Below are 21,565 nucleotides of genomic sequence, written 5' to 3' on the forward strand. Positions count from 1 at the left end.
ATGGGCTCTGGGATCAGTGAGATGTTGAATTCTGGCTTTGTTAGTTGCTTTGGGTAAATCTTTTAACTTTCTAACCCTCCGTTTACTCTTTTGGGAATTCCCTGGCAGTCTAGTGGTTAGAGCTCTGTGCTTTCACTGCCGAGAGCCTGGGTATAATCCCTGTTGGGGAACTAAGATCCTGCAGGCGCACTGTGCAGACAAAGAAATAAGCCTCAGTTTACCCTTCTGTAAAATGGGACTAATAATGGACCCCTCCTCAGAGTTGCATTCAGACCATAGTGCCTGGAATATAACCCATGCTCAGTAAACTTTAGCCATTACTCTTTTCTTGGCCCCTATATTTTGGCCACGGGATTTTCCACCAGGGATCAAATCTGCGTCCCCTTCAGGGGAGGTGCAGCATCTTAACCACTGGACTGCCAGAGAGGTCCAGGCTTTGGCCATTCCTCTTGTTTAAATAAACAGCTTGTAACAAACGACGATGGAAGACAGAAATTCCCCAGGAGATCTGAGGGTAATGGCCGCCTCCCGGTTTTTTCCAGATCAACAAGAGCCATGCCCTTTATTCTCTGGAGGCGCAGCTTCTGAAATCTCACCCTGATGCTGCCAATAAAACTGACATCATGATGCTCAGCCTCAGCTGCACGTATGCTCTGGTGGTGAATGTCACTCACCCCAACCCAGTAGTCTCTTTCACGTGAGTTCCTTTTCATCAGCTGCCTCTCTGGCTTGGCCCTGCAGAGTTCCCACTGCTACCTATAATCAACGCAAAAGGAATCAACACCCTCTGGATGTTGGTTCCCCCCGCCATGCCCACCCAGCAATCATAGGTACCTCTTGGACTAAGATTCAAAGTATTAGTGGAAGAAAAAGATGCTTTTATGAAGTAATACATTATGGGTTGTTTATGTAAATTACCTTGAGGTAGGATGGCTCAGATATCTCCAATGGCCCTGGGGTCTGAGGATCTATGACGTGGCCCCTCACTTTTTAGGAGGTCCAGGAAGAAGGTTAGCAAACTTGCCGCTCCACTCCCTTCCCGTGGGCTTCCCTGGTGGCTCAGACAATAAAGAATCTGCCTGCAATGCAGGAGACCCAGGTTTGAATCCTGGATTGGGAAGATCCCCTGGAGAAGGGCATGACTACCCACACCAGTATTCTTGCCTGGAGAATTCCATGGAGAGAGGAGCCTGGCAGGCTCAACAAAGAGCTGGAATGATTGAGCGACTAACACTTCCCTGCCCCTGGTTCTCTGTGGCTACCAGTGCTCTGTGAACTGAGGTACAACACAGAGGGTGAGTGATACCCCGGCCTCTGGGGTTTTGTAGTGACGGTCTTATTGCCATCCCTCTCCAGGTATATCACCATCCATATTTTGGGCACTGGGGACACCATCGTCATCCTGGGCATCTACACAGACCGCCAGTGCTTGTCTCCACTTGAGAACAGACCAGCTCCCCTTCACAAGCCTCTCTACGTAGTCCTCAGAGCGACAAGCAGTGACCCAAATAGATTTGCCCTGGTGGTCAATGAGGTCTTCGCCAGCACCAGCATCTCCAGGACTGGTGCTGTTAAGGCCACCCACTACTTTGTGAAGAAAAGGTAAGTACCCGTGGGGCCCTGGTAACCTCCTTTCGCTGCTACTCTAGCTCTTGGACTGTAGCTTGGGCTGGGTGGTTTTATACCCACGAGCACAGGTCCTGTCACCCTTCTCTGTACTGCTAGTACGTAAGCAGGAGGAGAAAGTAAGTGCTGGGTGAATGTTTATTGAAAAAAATGCAAAGATTATTATCATTTCCATGTTTCAGATGAGTAAATTAAGGTGATGGGAAATGAAGTCCTATACAAGATTACAGCCAATTAACACCACTCATTCCTTGTCTTCTTTCCTCAAACAATTACTGAGGGTTTACAGTCATAAAAGTAAAAAACGGAAACAAAGCTAACATTTCAGGGTACGATACACTACCTAATATATTTGACATTTGAACAGACACTGTTCAAATCACTTCGCATATATTAATTCACATAAGACTCACAATACACTGTATGAGATAGTTATATTTTCATTCCCATTTTATAGATGGAGAAACTTCGGCTCAGTTCACACAACTCGTAAGTGGTAGACCTTGCTAAGTGGTGGTTCAGGTCCTTACCCTCAACAGCTCATGGTCAAGGGAATGAGCCATGTCTCCTGCCTCCTGGTTTTATTTCATTATTATTAACAAGGGTTCACAGAGCACAGTGAATCATTCATCGCCTCATTTATTCCTGAAAAAACCCTGTGAAGTATTATTTCCTCCACTTTAAAAATGAGAGGATTAGAGGATTCAGAATTTAATGACTAGACCAAGGCCATAATGCTGATCTACTCATGCTTCCAGAGTCCTGGTTCTGAAACACCACCAAATCCATTCTACCATGCAATTCTTCCTTTGTCAGGAGGAAAGAGAAAGTGAAAGTGAATCATGTCTGACTTTTTGTGACCCCATGAACTGTAGTCCGCCAGACTCCTTTGTCCATGGAATTCTCCAGGCAAGAATACTGGAGTGGGTTGCCATGCCCTTCTCCAGGGGATCTTCCCCAGCCAGGGATGGAACCCGGGTCTCCTGCATTACAGGCAGATTCTTTACCATCTGAGTCACCAGGGAAGCCCCTTTGTTGGAGAAAAGAGAACCTAGTGATTAAGGGTATTGGTGGCACTGCATCCAGATTGCTACCTGAAGGAACTTGGACAACCTACTTAGCTTTTCTAAGCTTCAGTTTCCTCATCTTTAAAAGAAAAAAAGGACAGAATTCCCAGTCCAGTGGTTAGGACTTGGCGCTTTCACTGCCACGGAGCTAGGTTCAATTCCAACCACTGAGATCCCACAAGCCACATGATGCAGCCAAAGATAAAAGAAGTAGAAGAAAAGGACCATCAAGGGGGGAAACTAGAATGGATTTTATTGATAGTAAGCTTGAGTTTTGGAATAAAGAAAGTGAAAGTGAAATAGCTTATTCATGTCTGACTCTTGGCGACCCCATGGACTGTAGCCTCCCAGGCTCCTCCATCCATGGAAGTTTACAGGCAAGAGTACTGGAGTGGGTTGCCATTTCCTTCTCCAGGGGATCTTCCCGACCCAGGGATCGAACCTGGGTCTCTCACATTGCAGGCAGACGCTTTACCATCTGAGCCACCAGGGATAAAGACCCAAGGGTGAAAAATACTGGGCTTCACAGGTGGCACTAGTGGTAAAGAACCTGCCTGCCAATGAAGGAGACACAAGAGACGCAGGTTAGACCCTTGGGTCAGGAAGATCCCCTGGAGGTGGGCATGGCAATTCACTTCAGTATTCTTGCCCAGGAAATCCCATGGTCAGAGGAGCCTGGCGGGCTACAGTCCATAGTGTCTCAAAGAGTCAGACATGACTGAAGCAACTGAGCAAGCAAGCAAGCTTGAGTCCTGGAATAAAGACCCCAGGGTATAAAAAGATTACACGGGCTTCAGAAAGTACACGGGAGAGAGGTCATAGAGGTGATTCCCTAATGCCCAAGGAGGTAGCATCTGTGGGGACAGGTACTTTAGTGGGAAGATAATTTGCTCTCCCTTAGGCTTCTACATGGGCTGTTTTCTCTTCCTGGAATCCTCAACGCCCTGATACCTATATGGAAAATTCTCATCCCTTTAGTCTTTACTTAAAGGACACCATTTCAATGAAGCCTACTCATCCTTGCTATTTAAAATTGCAACTATCCTCCACTCATCCAGTCTAGATCCATATTTCTTTCTTCTACTTATCACCTCCTATTATATACTATGTTACATGAGCTCGTTTACTTTTTTTAATTAAGTTATTTATTGTATGTCTCCTCTTACCACAAGAGAATAGGAGGTTTGGTCTGTTTCACTCACTCAGTTCCCTGAGTGAACTTTCTCCCACGCACCAGGAAGAGAACAGAACCTAAGCACAGTGAGACTGTCTGCCCACGGACTCTATCCCAGTGTTAACAGTTATAGTCAAGGGGTTACATTTAGGTTACTGTCACCTCAAAAAAGTCACCATGACAACACCATGAACAATTCAGGCCACTACCTCCAAATCCCTGAGCTCATAATTTTTTGTGTCTATCAGAGTTTGCCACCAGTAGCTGAGGTTTCCTTTTTTTAATGTGCAGCAGCTGATAAGTGATCACTGATAAACTATGTCCAGCGAAGAAGCGCGCTTTACTGAAAGGGGAGGGCCTTAGAAAAACACACATAAAAATAAAAGGTCATCTTGCCTTAAGTTACTACCACCACATCATCAAAATAATAATAGAAGTAAGAGAGGAAGGAGAAAAAGGAAAAGACAGAGGGAGAGAAAAGACATTTTTTAAAAAAAAGGAAGGAGGGAAAGAAAAAGAAAGAAAAAGGGGAGAGAGGGAGGGAAAGAGGGAAGGAGAGAGAAATGAAGGGAAGGAGAGGGAGACAAGGAGGGAAGGGAAGAAAAGGAGGGAGAGAAAGAAGTAAAGAAAGAAAGAGGAGGGGGGCAAAAGTATTGTCCTCCTATGACTGATGTGAGAATACAATGAAATAATGCACGTGAATTTTCATCATGAGACCCAGCATGTACACCCACACTGGACAAGCCAGAAAGGGGGAATCAGTGTTTGCCTGGGCTCCTAACCATGGGGGACGCTGCCTCTCCCGACAGTTGCCCGGTCAGCAAGCGGCTGCTGGAGGGCCCGCGGGCCAACGGGGCCTCCTTGGAGGTGAAACTGGCCTTCAACCCGTTCCGCCTCTTGCCCAGCGATGTGCTCTACCTGCACAGCCGAGTGACCCTGTGTGACAAGCAGGCAGGACGCCCGTGTCCACCGGTGAGCGGGCAGCACTAGGTGCTCCACGGGCCACAGCTGTGGGCGGCTAGCTGGGGAGCTGGGCTCCCTGCAATTCCTTCACCCCGAGGGTGGGACTAAGGTGGGGCCTGGAGGATGGTGGTGCTGGGGCCTGGCCTAGCCTGCCCAGGGCAGGGGGCCTGTAGATTGATCCTAAAGGGCAGGATTTTGGTGAATTCACTGGGGCAACCAGGGCATCTCAGGCAAAGGCCCGACCAGGCAAGGGCGGAGAGAGACTTCGCTACCCTTCTGCTTTGTCCCCACAGACCTGTAGAAAGAACAGTCTGCCTGGGAGGAATCGAGCCTGGGAGATCGCAACCCAGGAGGGCCGGGAGAGTGGCACTGGCTGGCTGGTGTTTGGGCCCATTCGATTAAGTGGTAACTGGATCATTTGGGGGCCTCCTTGGCTCCTCTTCCATATTTCCCCACTGACCTGTTCTGAGATGCCAACCCTTTCACCTCATCCTACCATACTCTTCCCTCAATTCCAGTCTGTGTCCTCCTCCTTGACCCCTTTGCTCTGGAGAGATCTCCTCTCTCACCCCATCCTGGTTCCCTTTCTCACTCATTAAACTTTTCTCCTCCCATTCTCATCTTTTCTGCCCACCCCAGACCCATTTTCACCCAGTCTGTTTATCTCTTGTGCCAGTCTGCTTTTGTAAACCTTCCTGCTAGTCTGAAACCATCTCTCTTTTCTCTGTTTGGTGACAACCTTCCAAAGCTCTGACACTCACAGGAAAGTGAGAGTCTTCTTAGTAAGTCCATTCTTTAGAGGCAGAAGGTTCATCATCACAACCTTCTGAGCCCATGCTTCAAGAAATGGTCCTTTTGCTTAATCAAATAATGCATGCTGCTGCTGCTGCTAAGTTGCTTCAGTTGTGTCTGACTCTGTGCGATCCCATAGACAGTAGCCCACCAGGCTCCTCTGTCCCTGGGATTCTCCAGGCAAGAATACTGGAGTGGGTTGCCATTTCCTTCTCCACAAAGAATGCATAAATGACACTAAATAATCCCCAGAGTAGAGTGTTTAAGCCTAAAAAGTTTAAGCTTAATCTTTCTTCGTTTGCGGTTTCAGAGTCCAGTGCCTCCAGCCCCAGGAGTCTGGCAGGTTGGTACCCAGGGGTTGCTGTGACAAAGTTCTGATGGCTGCACCAGGATCTGGGGTGGATCTTATCTCTACTCAATAGTATGTGACTTGGGAGAAGTTATTTACCCTAAGTCTTAGCTTTCTCAGCTATACATGGCAGAGTTGTCATTTGGGGACTGTTTGTAGTCATAACGTTTTATCCCTTATCAGAACCTGAGGCTATCCAGAAATGATTTAGAGTAGGGGTTGAAATGTCAAGATACAAGGCCAGGAAGGAAATGACAAGTGAGGGGGTTGAGTGGAGTCCCCACTGAATGGAGAGTTCATCTCTGCATCTCCATCCATCTCACCCCCAGACCAGCAGTGGAACTGCCGCGCAGTTGTTGTTCAGTCACTAAGTCATAGCCAACTCTTTGTTACCGCATGAATGGCAGCATGCCAGGCTTTCCTGTCTTTCCCTATTTCCTGGGGTTTGCTCACACTCATGTCCATTGAGTCAGTGATGCTATCCAACTGAGTACTCAGGGCCATGCAGTGAGCCCCAGGAAAGCTTTGTTGAAAGAATGCATGAATGACTTACTAAATAATCTCCAAAGTAGAGTGTTTAAGCCTAAAATGTTTCCTAGGCTCACAAAGCCACCTAATTCTGCTTTAAAATCATTTCTTTCTTTCCTGCAGGATCCTGGATGGCCATCTTTCTTCTTGCGGTGACAGGCTGGATGCTAGGATAAAATCCTATCCAGATACTCCCCCGAAGCTCTAGTCCTTAGCCTTTAGTTTAGTGGCCTGAGGCAAGGGTAGGGTGGAGGAAGATATAGGGGAAGGCAACTAGTCTGTCCTCTTGTTAGGGACCAAACAGGTTGGGGGTGAAGATGGAATCCATGTGTGACTTATTAAACTGTCTGGTAAGGATTGTAACCACTGAGTCTTGGGCAGTGTGCTTCCTCATTTCACCTTCCCTTCCTATCTCTGGAACTCTTCCAAGGGTAGGTTTGTACTGCTCAATATGGTAAGGTGTAGGCAAAGGTTATGGCCAATAAACAGCAGAGAACTTTCCTACTTTATTTGACTCCTTTTCTGTTATCAGACCACAAAGCTTCGAGGCTTTATGAGGAATGGTGTGTGTGTGTGTACATACATGTGAGAAGTAACTTTGTTCTCTGTGGATCTCGGTTCCTCTATTTGTAAGATCAAAGAATTTGACCAGATGATCTTTGCTTCAACATGGGGACTCCATGACTCTCATTCTAGGTAAGTTGCTGGGCCATGGCCAACTGGTTCCAAGTCTCCTTTCTTCTGCAGAATGGGCAATTTCAGAACTAGGATTTAATGTGTCAAAATAGGGCTTCCCTGGTAGAGAATCTGCTTGCAATACAGGAGACCCCAGTTTGATTCCTGGGTCAGGAAAATCCCCTGGAGAAGGGATAGGATACCCACTCCAGTATTCGTGGGCTTCCCTGGTGGCTCAGATGGTAAAGAATCTGCCTGCAATGTGGGAGACCTGGGTTGGGATGATCCCCTGGAGGAGGGCATGGCAACCCACTCCAGTATTCTTGCCTGAAGAATTCCATGGACAGAGGAGACTGGCGGGCTACAGTCCATGGGGTTGCAAAGAGTCAGACACAACTGAATGACTAAGCACAGCACAGCCGGTATGAAAATAATATTATTCTGATCATTATTTTCAGCCTCATTAACTCCCCTTTCCTAACAGAGGGTGGATACAGGCAACAGTGTGCTACCATTTATTCATTCAAAAACAGGTTGGAATCTACTGGGGATTCAACAGCACACAAAACACAGGCTTTGACCCTACAGAGAGGATAGTTGAAGGCAGGAAGTACCACTGCATGGTGTGAACCACAAAGCAGGACAGGCTTTAAGAAGCTGACAGAGGTGGTACTTTCACAAAATCCCAAGAAGGCCCTATGCCTATTTTGTTGTTTCATTTTTAAGATACTGCTTTTATTTGTATCTATAATCATTTTGAACTGTGGTGTTGGAGAAGACTCTTGAGAGTCCCTTGGACTGCAAGGAGATCCAACCAGTCCATTCTGAAGGAGATCACTCCTGGGTATTCTTTGGAAGGACTGATGCTAAAGCTGAAACTCCAGTACTTTGGCCACCTCATGCGAAGAGTTGACTCACTGGAAAAGACTCTGATGCTGGGAGGGATTGGGGGCAGGAGGAGAAGGGGATGGCAGAGGATGAGATGGCTGGATGGCATCACCGACTCGATGGACGTGAGTTTGAGTGAACTCTGGGAGTTGGTGATGGACAGGGAGGCCTGGTGTGCTGTGATTCATGGGGTTGCAAAGAGTCGGACATGACTGAGCGACTGAACTGAACTGACTGACAATCATTTTAGAAATTAATTTCTTGGGGGAATATGTTGTTACAAGCAACTAAACTAAAAGTCTTTAACATTTCATTTGCAAAATCTTGTTATTTAATGATTTAACAGCTCCAGAAAAAATTAAGTCAAATGATCAATCCATATTATTTTTTCATGTACATAAAAATCACACACATTAAATCAGTACAATTAATTACATTTCATTGGGAATTTATATTCACTTTATGAGTCTGGAGTAGAGAGACCTTTTAAATAGCCCTGTTGACAAAGGCATTATCCCTTGCCCACATTTAAAATATATCCCAGTCAGGATTTCCCTCATGGTCTAGTAGCTAAGACTGTGCTCCCAATGCAGGGGTCCACATTTGATCCCTGGTCAGGGAACTAGACCCCATGCTGCAACTAAAGATCCCATGTGCCACAACTAAGCCACCAAATAAATAAAAATATTTTAAAATAAGTAAAATAAAATATATCCTAGGGAATTCCTTGGCGGTCCAATGGCTAGGACTTGGGGCGTCTACTGCTGAGGGCTCAGTTCAATCTCTGGTAGGGTAACCAAGATTGGAACTAAGATCCTGCCAGCCACCAGCTGGGGCAAAAAAAGAAAATATCCTAAAGTATAAGGGGAAAATACCATTGACTATATTATGCTTAAATATCTCAAAAAGGAAACAGAATGAAACAAAATAAAGTTAAAAGGAAGCTATTGAACTTAAACTGTGTTGAAAATTGTGAATATTCTCTGAAATTAGAGCCAAAAATCTCCATTAAAATATAAATGAGAGGGGGGACGTTTGAGTAGGGAGGCAAAATTGATCCCATACCCTTCAATCTGACTCCTGGTCACAGACTGACCATGGCCTGTTACGTAACCAGATCAAGTCCTGACCCTGACAAGACAGTGACCCTGATCACAACCTAACTCCTGGTCACAATGTGACCCCCTGTTTCAGGTGGGAGTACTGATAGGTGGTGAGGAATGGAGTAGGCTGGGATCCCGGAATGAGCTGTGCCCAGTTTTTCAATCTGCACAGGCCCAAGAAGGCCACCTCAGGGCCCGGTGAGCAGCGCTCCGCCCAGAAGCGAGACCAGTAGAAGGGCTGAGGCGACGGCAGAGAGCGGCGACTGGCTCATGCGCAGAGAGATCCGTCCGTTCCCCGCGCCGAGGGCGGCGTGCAAGGGCGGGACACCCGCGCGGCCCTACTTCTGATTGGTCGCAGATGGGCAGAAAGGGGCGGGGCCGGGGCGGAGCGCGCGGCGCGCGGCCTGGCGGGCGTGTTAACGGCCGTTAGGCAAGCTGAGGGGGCCGAGCCGCTGTCCGTGGCAGACGTGGTCGCAGCGGTTGGTGTTTCTGAGTGAGGGGTTTTGCTGCTCGCTTTCAAGCCCACGTAAGTCCTCTTCTCTCCCGGGCCTTCGTTGGACTGACAAACCCTGTGCCCTCCTTGGAGAACCCCGGCAGAGCCTCGGGCACGGTCGACCTGCCTCCGTGGGGGCCGAGGGAGAGCGAAGAGCATGCGCAGAGCGGCTGAGCTGGCCGCCTTGGGTCTCTCACGCCCCGGCTTTCTGAAATAACGCCCCCCGCTTTCATCGCCTTGCTCTCTCCATCCCTCATTCCACAGCAATTGCGGGACCTCTGTGAGGTACAGTCCCGGTCCCGGTCGCCAGGGCACGGCGGGAGGGACGTTCCTTGCCCTCTAGGAGCGCGTAGCCCTGCGAGAGTAGACGTCAACCGGGTGGTTGTGCCAGGTGGAGAAGTACGGAGCGCGGAACCCTAGGCACCAACAGGTCTGAGGGGGCGGGGAGCCCTCCCCGAGGAAGCGAAGTTTGAGCCAAGATTTGGAGCATGAATAGAGAAGGAAGGCCGGAGGGCACCGAGAGCGCTCGTGAAGGCGCTGGGATGGAATTTCTGAGCCGGCACTGTTTTGCTTCCCCCTCCACAAGCTATTTAACAGTGTCTGGAGACGTTTTGGGTTCTCACAACTCTGGGATTGTTCCTGGCATCCCATGGGTAGATAGATGTCAGGGGTGCTGCTGAACAGCCTGCAGGACAGCCCTACATCAAAGACTTACCGACTCCAGTGTCAGTAGTACCAGGATTGAGGATCCCTGCTATAGACAGGGAGGAGCTGGTTCTCTGGATGCACATAGTGTGTTGAAGCTTATTTATTCAGTAGAGGGTGTTCAGCACATTAAACGGAAGGATCAGAACCCTGTTTGTCCTCTGCACCAGTCTACTTCCACCACATGGCACAGAGCCAGGCAAATAGGCACTCAGTAAATTTTGGTTGATGAATTGAATACTGTGTGCTAGGAAGGGAGGGGTGGTGATACAAGGACGATTAAGATAACCATGCTTCATTTCTTGCCCTTAGGCCTTGTATGTTTTATAATAATTTGATGGTGTGGTGTGTTTCAGGACTCCTTTGTAAAGGCAACATCTTGGCTCTTTAGATCTGGTTCGATGAATGATCAAGGCGATGAAAATAGTGTAATGCTGTGAGATTCTTAGTGTGTATGTGTCAACTGTCTGTATCCCTTCAAATCCTCTCCGGTCTTGATGTGGTTCTCTCAACAGCTGCCAAATGTATTCCACACTAAGATTATAATTCTTCAAAGGAGGAATACTTAACAACAGTCAAAATCTAGTTCTTGGATAGCAACTTGGGAAATAGAGCTTGGGTGGTGACCAATGACAAAATGAACAAATTATATGAGCTGCCCCAGCTCCTAAGTGCTTTGGCACTTGCAGCTCTGGCTATGTCTGAGACAGAAACTCCAACTTGTGGTGGCTTAGTAACTACCTCATAGGTTTGATGTGAGTATTAAACATAAGACATGATACTATAGAATCTTTAGCACAGTGCTTGATGGGTAGTAAGGACTGGCATACCTCAGAGATATTGTGGGTAGGGTTCCAGACCACCAGAATAAATGGAGTCACACAAATTTTTTTGGTTTCTCAGTATGTATATGTTATGTTTATACTTTACTGTAATCCATTAAGTATGCAATAGCATTATGTCTTTTAAAAATGTACACGCCTTTATTAAAAAATACTTTATTGCTAAAAAATTCTAACCATCATCTAAACCCTCAGTGATTTGTAATCTCTGCTAATTTGCCAGTAGAGGATTCTGCCTTGATGTTAATGGCTGATGACTGAATGAGGTGATGGTTGCTGAATGTTGGGGTGGCTGTGGCAATTTCTTAAAATAAGACAACAGTGAAGTTTACTGCATTGATTGACTTTTCCTTTCACAAACAATTTTTCTGTAACATGTAAAGCTGTTTAATGGTATTTTCCCCATGGTGTAACTTCTTTCAAAACCAGTCAGTCCTCTCAAACCCTGCTACTGCTCTATCAACTAAGTTTATGTAGTATTCTAAATCCTTTGTTGTCATTTCGACAGTCTTGACAGCATCTTGACTGGAAGTAGTTCCATCTCAAGAAACCACTTTCCTCATCCATAAGAAGCATCTCTTCATCTTTTAAAGTTTTATTATGAGATTGCAGTAATTCAGTCACATCTTCAGGCTCCACGTCTAATTTTAGTCCTCTTGCTAGTTCTACTACTCCTGCAGTTACAATAGTAGTATCAAAGTTCACTAATCACAGCTCCCCATAACGGATGTAATAATGTTGAAAAAGCTTGGAATATTGCAAGAATCACCAAAATGTGACACACAAAGTGAGCAAATGCTGCAGGAAAAAAATGGCATCCATAGACTTGCTTGACACCAGAGTTGCCACAGATCTTCAGTTTGTTAAAAAAATGGAATCTGTGAAGCTCAGTAAAGTGAAGTGCAATAAAAAAAAGACGTATGCTTGTACTTACTACATGTTGAATTTGTTGAATGAATTGTTCTGTAGTTTAAACAGCTTTGAAAGTAGAAATTATCGGTGTTGGGTTCTTTTCTTCTGTCTGCCTGCATTCATTTTTACCTCTCTTGGCTGTATAATTGGCTATTTGTATTACTTCTTATGCATTCATTTCTCTCACTTTTATCTCAAGAAGTCTGTCTCTTTCAAATGTCTCTAAAAATTTCCACCAGTAGCCCATCTACTTGTAAACTTAAGTAGGAAGAAGTTAAGAATTATTTATTCTGTATTGTATTACTCCTTATGGGAGTTTTTTTGAGATTTAATTCACATAAAATTCAGTTTTACGTGTGTGCAATTCAGAGGTTTTAGTGTACTCACAAGCTTGCACAGCCATCATCACTATCTAATCTCAGCATTTTGTTCAGGCTGGTCAGAAACTCCCTGCCCTCCTCTTATTCCCCACCAACCACTCATCTACTGTCTTTATGGATTTGCCAGTTGTGGACACTTTGTATAAATGGATTCATACAATATATGGCCTTTTGTACTTGTCCTCCTTTACTTAATATATTATTTCCAGTGTTCATCCATGTTGTAGCAGGTATCAATACTTCATTCCTTTTTTGCTGCCTACTAATATTCCATTGTATGAATATACCACATTTTATTTGAAAAAGAAAGTGAAAGTCGCTCAGTTGTGTCCAACTCTTTGCAACCCCATGGACTGTATAGTTCATGGAACTCTCCAGGCCAGAATACTGGAGTGGGTAGCCTTTCCCTTCTCCAGGGGATCTTCCTGACCCAGGAATCGAACCAGGGTCTCCTGCATTGCAGACTGATTCTTTATGAATTGAGCTGTGATGGAAGGCCACGTTTTATTTATCCATCAGCTAATGGACATTTCTTTCCACTTTTTGGCCACTTTATAATGCTGCTATGAAGATTAATGTACAAGATTTTGTGTTGACATACATTTGGAGCTGCTGAGTCATAGGATAAATCCATGTTTTAACTGAGAATTCTTTTGTTATCCCATTTTCAACTCCTCTGAATTTGGAAAGGTTTCAGAATTTAATGGGCCAATCTTTTTTTATTTTAAAAAAGGGGATGATATTGACCGGTATCACTAGTAGGTAGACCATCCTTCGGTGTCACCGTAAAACACTGAATAATACTAGCCATAAATGGAAACTGTTTAACTGCACAAAGTTTCTCTTACCCAGTATGTGGAGACCTGGGATTTCAGGGGATCGTACAATTTCTGTTGTAGATGCAGTGAATTAGGGTTTGTTGTTGTTACTAAGAAAAAACTGCAGAGGTCAGTAAAGCACATTAGGGAAAACGTACCGTATAGCCTTTTTTTTCCTTCCAAAGTTAAATTTCACCTCTAAGAATTGTGTTCTGTGGATAGAGTTTGTCCCAAACTCTGAAAGTCAGTCACGTCCGACTCTTTGCGACCCATTTTGCACTGCAGGTGGATTCTTTAACAGCTGAGCCACAAGGGAAGCCCAAGAATACTAGAGTGGGTAACCTATCCCTTCTCCAGGGGATCTTCCTGACCCAGAAATTGAACCATGGTCTCCTGTATTGCAGGTGGATTCTTCACCATCTGAGCTATCAGGGAAGCCCCATGGGCTCTTATAAATTCAAAGTTTCTAAATTGATAATTTATCTTCCAGGAATTGTACTTTTTCACTTTCTATTAACATAAAATGTTAATATGCCAAGTATAATAAAAGCATTAATAAAACACTTAATATGTATCAGACACCATTGTAAGTTAATCCTAAATGAGAACAAATTAGGTCCTGTTTTTATCCTCATTTTTATAGGAAGGAGCTGAGGCACAAAGATATTAAGAAATTTGCCCAAGATTACACAGCTAATACATTGCTCATTTGTTGTTCAGTTGCGTCCAACTCATTGTGATCCCATGGACTATAGCATGCCAGGCTTCCCTGTCCTTGACTGTCTCCTGGAGCCTGCTCAAACTCATGTCCATTGAGTTAGTGTTGCCATCCAGCTATCTCATCCTCTGTTGCCCCCTTCTCCTCCCACCCTTAGTCTTTCCCAGCATCAGGGTCTATTCCAATGCATTGGCTCATGTCCAACTTCAAACCTGAGCTGTCTGATTGAGAGTCAGTGCTCTGAGCCACTTCTCTTACTCTGTGCTGCCTCTCAAGTACTATACATACACAAGATATTATTTGCTATTATTAGTTACAGCTAATTAAAGCTTTTGTTTGTACAACTAGTAATCAGACTTATACTGAATTCTTAGATCCTACCATTAGAATAAGTATAAATGTTTTATTTAAGTAATGGGGAAATGGGAAAAAATCTCATGTTCCCAGCTGAGGATTGGAGTTCTGCTTTTGACCAAGAATTCTGTCCATCATTGTACATCATATGACTAACTTTCATTACTGGAGGAATTGGGGAATTCATTTTATGTTCATCAGGATTGAAGCTATAATACTTTGCTGTTGTTTTGGTTACTTAGTTTTTTTCCTACCTCACTCTTCCATCCCATTCCAGCAGGTAAGAATATCTTTGGCAGCTTTTTAATTAAAGTAATATTATTTTTAATTTTTGCAATAATCAGAAGGGTTCTAGACCTTATAGGATCAGTATTGAGAATCTCTGTTTGGTTCTAGGTGTTTTCTTCTTGCTTTGGGAGAAGTAGAGTGAAATATTGGGAGTTGCTTTGCCTTAAAAAAATATCCTTAGGAGTAAAACATGTGGAAGAATACTTGAATACTTTGTATGCATTTGGCAGTTTCAGCTGAATGGGAATGAATTACAGGGAATTAAAAGATAATGGAGAGATCTGACTGCTTCCTTTATTTTACAGCTGGCTCAAGTAACTGTGTTCGTGGCCATGCAGGATAAATACCCAAGTGAGAGGATCTCTCATGCCACCTCACCAGGTGAGTAGTCAAAGTTTTCTGGATTAAATTCTGACCATTGGTCTATTATTTTATAACGGAAATTTCCTTAAAAGGAAATACTGAACAAACAAGCATCCACTGAAATGCTGGTACCAAAAGAACAAAAATGATGTGGGGCTACATTGAATAGAAAAATAGATCTCTCTGAGAGAATAACTATTTATCTCTCGTGCTACATGGCTTCCAACAAGACCACGTGATTGATTATTGAGGGGGGCATATAAAGGATTGGAACAAAACACGACTTTGGAACATAGTTCCATTTGAAATCAGAGAAACAAGCATAAATTACTGTGGTCTATGTTGTCTTTGTAGTCCTGTGGGTGGGTCAGTCATCTGCTAGCCCACAAAGATCGGAATTCTTGGATGGCAGCAGTCTCACTTATGTTGTCACTAGAGACTCAGAAATTTATCTCTAGAATGGATTTAAAGGATTTTGAAAGCTCAGTTGATATCCTCAGTTACTATGTTAAAAGTATATATGTATATTTTATATATATATTAAAACATGTAAATATGTATATACACTCAATAGACAACATTAAGTGAAGGGCTTCCCATGTGGCTCTGCTGGTGAAGAATCCACCTGCAATGTGGGAGACCTGGATTCGATACCTGGGTTGGGAAGATCCCCTGGAGAAGGGAAAGGCTACCCACTTCAGTATTCTTGCCTGGAAAATTCCATGGGCAGAGGAGCCTGGAAGGCTCATACACACTCAATAGGCAACATTTAAGTAGATATGGTATATTCAAATAGGAAGTACCATTTTAGAAAAATAACTTTTGCATTCTGGTACATTTATGAAGAAAGAATACATTTATGGAACTAATGATATGTTTTCTTTAACTTTAAAAACCTTACAGTGCCTTATAACAGACATTTTGACAGGTATGTTATTTTCTTCTAGGCATATGGCCTTGCATATAGTAAGCACTTTGAAAAAATTCAAGAGTCATTCAGCAAATATTTATTGAACATCTGCTATGCACTGTCTTAGGACTAAATGTACAGTTTCTTAGGACAGCTATGTATAGTGCAAGTTTTGGAATGCAGCAGTTCCTGTCAGCTCACTGCCTTTCTGTGCATTGTTCACTGTGGTCTCTTGTTTGATTGATCATGGCCCACGAGCCAATAATAGGACACATGGCATAACACAGAACTCACACACTTCAGATAATCAGTCTCTGTAATTGTACCAAAGCACGCTTTCATTTCAGCAAATCTTTCTTTTAGAATTGATATTTGGAGTGGCTGACTAGGAAGATGGTAGAAGTGAAGAAAAGATTAGTAGTAGTAACAGGAAGTGGTTTCCAAGATGAGGCCCTCAATGGATTTTTCACTGTTTCAAAAAACATGATAAATTATACACTTACTGGAGAGATAATGCCATATAGACTCACCAGGAAGTCAAATTTCTTTGCTTCTGGCTAGAATTTTGTTAATTTAGTATAGTAACACTGGCTAATCTTATGCTGATCAGAGGCTTTAATTTTTGGCTGTGTTTTCTACTAAAGATTATTACAGATTACTGTGTATATATAGATGCTTTCAAATCAGACAGTCCCCTGAGACCCAAAGAATAAAAGGAGTTCTTGGGGAAAGTGAGAATATCTTCAGTAGAAAGTAAAAGTAAGGGTAGCGAAAAAAGAAGCAAAAGTAGGTTGGTTCAGAAGGTGGGAGAAGCACTAAATTCAAATATCATTTGCTTCCCACTAGATCATAGAGTGTGTAGAAACATATTTTACACACTCAGATTCTGACACTTCAAATGGATAAGCAGCTGCCATTACCTGTTTGTTTACATGGATCATCTCAGATAAAGTTTAGAAAAATTACAGTGATTTTTAAAAAATAATTTGAATTTAATTCTTTTTTTTAATGAATTTATTTCTTTGCTAATATGTTCTTAAATCAAGTATTTATTGAACAATTCCTATCTACCAAGCCTCAAACAGCAAGCTGACAAAGTCAGATAAATTTCATCAGTCTTGTTTCATCTTACCTGCTCAGAAATTTTAGTAGTTCCTCTGCATTGCCTCCCAGAACCCTTCAGATTAACTTGTAAGACTTGCCTTGATCTGGATTCACTCTGCCCAGAAGGATACCCTGATTCATTCCCAAGTGGTGATTTACAAAGGACACTGGATTGCATGTTACCCTGTGGAGCATTTAGAAACATATGGGGGTATTTTCAGGTTTCACAGTGATGGTGGGATGGAGTGAGGTCTGTTACTGGCATTTAGGGGATGGGGAAGGACTAGGGATGCTTAACCATCCTGTAGTAGGTAGAGTATACATTGAAGAATTGTCAGACCCAGAATGCCAAGAGCACCTGTTGAGAAACCCTGCAAGAGGGAAAAATGTGGGTACTGAAATCAGAATAACATGGGTTCAAATCTCAGTTGTATCCTCTGTAAAATAGGGATTATAATACTTTTCACTAAGTAGGTAGATGAGACCACGTCTGTAAAGTGCCGTGGCTTCTAGATTTCAAAGAATGGAGCCGCTGTTAACTATTCCTGTCTCAGTACTCTTGGATCCTTGGTAGGTCTTTTTTTGTGTCTTTGAACATTCTCATCTCTTATGCTATTTCCATTTAGATTTAACTAATTCAAGGACTTCCCTGGTGGTTCAGTGGTTGAGAATCTGCCTTGCAATGCAGGGAACATGGGTTCGATCCCTAGTTTGGGAACTAAGATTCCACATGCCTTGGGGCAGCTGAACCTGTGTGCCACAACTGCTGAGCCCTAGTGTCTAGAGCCCGTGCTCTGAGACAAGAGAACCCACTGCAAGGAGAAGCCCAGCACCACAACTAGAGAGTAGCCCCTACTCGCCACAACTAGAGAAAGCCCACCTGCAGCAATGAAGAGTCCCCATGCCACAACAGAGACCCCGTGCAGCCATGAATGAATGGATGAATGCCTAATTTTAAAAAACATCATTAAAAAAAAAATAAAGTTAACTAATTCAGAGTAGCTGAAATAGGCACAGGAGGAAGAAAGGGGTGAGGTATGGCTCTTCTCTCACAGGTTTAAGTGATTTTTAAAAAAAGTTTTGTGGAATTATACGAGCTGATTCACATTAACAGTGGGAAATGCTGGTTGTTTCAGGTTCCAGCGTGATTCAGAAGGGCAGTTCCCTGGGGACTGAATGGCAGACCCCAGTTATCTCAGAGGCCTTTCGGAGCCGCTTCAGTCGTTGTTCAAGTGTAGCCGACAGTGGGGACACAGCCATTGGCACATCGTGCTCGGACATCGCAGAGGGTAAGTTTGAATTAATGATTTGATTACCAAAATATGTTGTCGTTTTCAAATTGTATTTCAGGTGTATTGTCATTTCCAGAATATTCATAAGTCAATTTACTCAGAGTCTGCTTGATTCTTCCTATGCTATTCTCGTCACAACTGGTCCCTTCCTTTCAACTTCTGCTGTTTGTCCTGCCTGAACAGCTTCCTAATAGGTTTCTTGGCATCAGGTCTTTCCCTCTCCTGCCAGATTAATCTTAAATCCTGATTTCATAGTTTCCCTTTCCTGAAAATCCTCAACTGTTTCTGTTACTTGGAGGATAAAGGTCAGAGTCTTCAATTCTGTGATCTGTCCCTGTCCCATTCACACTTTTTGTTTGTTTGTTTGTTTGTTTTTGGCTGTGCTAGGTCTTCGTTGCTGCATGGGCTTTTCTCTAGTTGTGGAGAGCAGGACTTACTTTCTAGTTGCGGTACATTGGCTTCTCATTACAGTATCTTCCCTTGTTGGAGAGCATGGGCCCTAGGGTGTGCCAGCTTCAGTAGTTGCAGCTCCAGGGCTCTAGAGCACAAGCTCAGTAGTTGTGGGCACATGGGCTTAGTTGCTCAGTGGCATGTGGAATCTTCCTGGACCAGGGATTGAATCCTTGTCTCCTGCATTGGCAGGTGGATTCTTTACCACTGAGCCACCAGGGAAGCCCCAGACATATTTCTTACTGTCCTCAGGTATGTTGTCTTAACTATGCTATGAAAGCACAGAAAGCACAGAACTATTGTTTTTTTTTTTTGATACCTGAGCTCTTTCCTTCTTTAATCTGGACCCATTTGTGCTATTCTCATCTTCTCTTGCCCCTCCCAGCTATGTTGATCTTATTTTTCATGATTTAGTGAAGTGTCTTGACCAAACTTTGCACATCTCTTTCTCCCGTTACTGATCTTCCTTTTTGCAATCTTATACTTTATTTTTTCTGCCATATTTTTTCTGCCACTGGTTTTTGCACTTAAGTAATAGCTGTTAGGCTGCTTTGTAAATAATATATCCCAATAAAAAATTAAAAAGAAAAAACGGCAAAAAGCTGTAAGGTTGTACTTTACAAGATTTTTTTTTTTCTTTTCATTTAGATGGTGGGTTCCTAGGAGGACAGAAAATCTAGTGATAATAATTAACTACTGTTTATCAAATACTTTATGATGAATACTGCACTAAATTTTTTTTCATTAATACCATTAAGAACTCTATGCATTTTTTTTTTTAAGCACTGGGTCTTAGTTTTGGCACTTGAGATGTTTAGTTGTGACATATGAGATCTAGTTCCCTGACCAGAGAACAAACCCTGGCCCCCTGCAATGGGAGCATGGAGTCTTAATCACTGAATCAACAGGGAAGTCCCAAGAGATATTTTATTTCCAATCTACAAATGAGAAAGCTGAATTTCAAGAGTGATTAAATGAGCTGATTAAAGTCACAAAACAAATTACTTTGGTACTTTATCAGATGTCACACCCACTTGGATGGCTATAATCAAAAAGATAATAAGTGTTGGTGGGAATGTAGAGAAACTGGAGCCTGTACATTGCTGGTGGGAATGTAAAATGTTGCAGCTGCTTTGGAAAGCTGTTTGGCAGTTCTTTAAAAGATTAAACATAGAGTTGCATCATGGCTCAGCTACTCCTGGGTATATATACTCAAGAGAAGATGAAAACATACATCCACACAACTTGTACACAAATGCTCATAGCAGCATTAGTTAATAATAATAACCGAAAAATGGAAACAACCCAATGTATCAGTTAACAAATAGATGAATAAAATGTTGTATATCCATATTATAGAATACTGTGGAGCAATAAAAAGAAATGAAGTATGAATACACCCCACAAACTGGATGAACTTTAAAAATCCAGTGCTGAGTAAAAAAAGCCATGCTGAGTAAAAAAAGCCAGACACAAAAGACCACATATTATATGATTCCATTTGTAAGTGTCCAAAATAGGCCAATTTATATAGAGACAGAAAGGAGATTTAGTGGTTGCCTAAGGCTATGACGGAGAAGGCAATGGCACCCCACTTCAGTACTCTTGCCTGGCAAATCCCATGGACGGAGGAGCCTGGTAGGCTGCAATCCATGGGGTCGATAAGAGTCGGACACGACTGAGCGACTTCACTTTCACTTTTCACTTTCATGTATTGAAGAAGGAAATGGCAACCCACTCGTGTTCTTGCCTGGAAAATCCCAGGGACAGGGGAGCCTGGTGGGCTGCCGTCTGTGGGGTCGCACAGAGTCGGACACAACTGAAGCAACTTAGGAGCAGTAGCAGCAGCAAGGCTATGAAGTTAGAGTAAATGCAGCATGACCTCTAGAGGGTAAAAAGGTTTCTTTGGTGATGATGAAAATGTTCTAAACTTGATTGTAGTGATGGTCACATAATTCTGTGAATATACTAAAAAAACATTGAATTGTGTGTCTTAAGTGGGTGAAAATTGTATGGTATGTGAACTATATCTCAGTAAAGCTGGTTTTTTTTAAAAATACTAGTACTGACTCCTGGGCACCTGGCATTTGTTTTGATAACTATGTGTATATGGGCACAGTGTCAATAAATATTGAGTAAATGGAATAATAGATTTTAATAGACAGGACTTTAAAAATCACTTAATCCAGTTCATTTTTGCAAATGAGTAACAAAAATTCCACACAGGGTTAAGTAACTTGCCTAATGTCACACAGCTAATTATCAAATTCAGGTCTCCCACCTGTAGTATTCTTTCCATCACTTGTGTAATCAAAAGTATTACTGTCAATGTACTTAGGACTTGTTAAGGTTTTGTCTACATGGGTAGTCATAGGATCTTTTTCATTTTGACTAAATAATTGAGTTTTGAAAAATCAAACAGTTGTCTAGATTTTTCCCCCTGTTGAATTGACTGGCTGTATCTCATCCAGTAAAATTGTTAGATAGATTGTGTGTAACTCTGCATGCTTTTTATATCTTTGGGGAAATTATATTTATATTTCCTTCCTAGTGCATTTTTATTTTTAATTTTTTTGTCTGAGTGTGTGGCTTGTTACCACAATTGATCTCAGTTACCCGACCAGAGATCAAACTTGGGTCCCCAGAGGTGAAAGCTCAGGGTCTTAACCACTGGACCACCAGGGAATTGCCAGTTATGTGTTCTTTTTTAAATTATAGTAGTCTTGACATGGTGGCCAAAGCCATTGATCTAGAAGTTTCTTTTAAAAGGA

At 43.1% G+C, this 21,565-nt stretch overlaps 2 protein-coding genes and 1 long non-coding RNA gene across 3 annotated transcripts in view; all 3 read left to right on the plus strand.

The window, feature by feature from the left end:
- Positions 1–4,857, plus strand: LOC138990462 (pancreatic secretory granule membrane major glycoprotein GP2-like). The gene is made up of 4 exons (XM_070381759.1): positions 1–39; positions 543–697; positions 1,357–1,602; positions 4,677–4,857. Exons 1-4 carry the CDS (start codon positions 1–3, stop codon positions 4,855–4,857), a joined length of 621 nt encoding a protein of 206 aa, XP_070237860.1.
- Positions 4,858–5,149: 292 nt separating this feature from the next.
- Positions 5,150–6,889, plus strand: LOC138989881 (uncharacterized). Its single transcript, XR_011466028.1, has 3 exons — positions 5,150–5,235; positions 5,933–5,965; positions 6,623–6,889. It is a non-coding gene; the product is annotated as an uncharacterized lncRNA (long non-coding RNA).
- Positions 6,890–9,553: 2,664 nt separating this feature from the next.
- Positions 9,554–21,565, plus strand: part of CEP85 (centrosomal protein 85) — a 36,320-nt gene continuing 24,308 nt past the window's right edge. Inside the window, exons 1-3 of the mRNA XM_070383224.1 lie at positions 9,554–9,691; positions 14,981–15,056; positions 18,189–18,341. Coding sequence (XP_070239325.1) covers positions 15,008–15,056; positions 18,189–18,341 — 202 coding nt within the window. The 5' untranslated portion in view covers positions 9,554–9,691; positions 14,981–15,007. The remainder of the gene's footprint in view (positions 9,692–14,980; positions 15,057–18,188; positions 18,342–21,565) is intronic.

The sequence above is a fragment of the Bos mutus genome, chromosome 2 (assembly GCF_027580195.1).
Source record: "Bos mutus isolate GX-2022 chromosome 2, NWIPB_WYAK_1.1, whole genome shotgun sequence".
NCBI lineage: Eukaryota > Metazoa > Chordata > Mammalia > Artiodactyla > Bovidae > Bos > Bos mutus.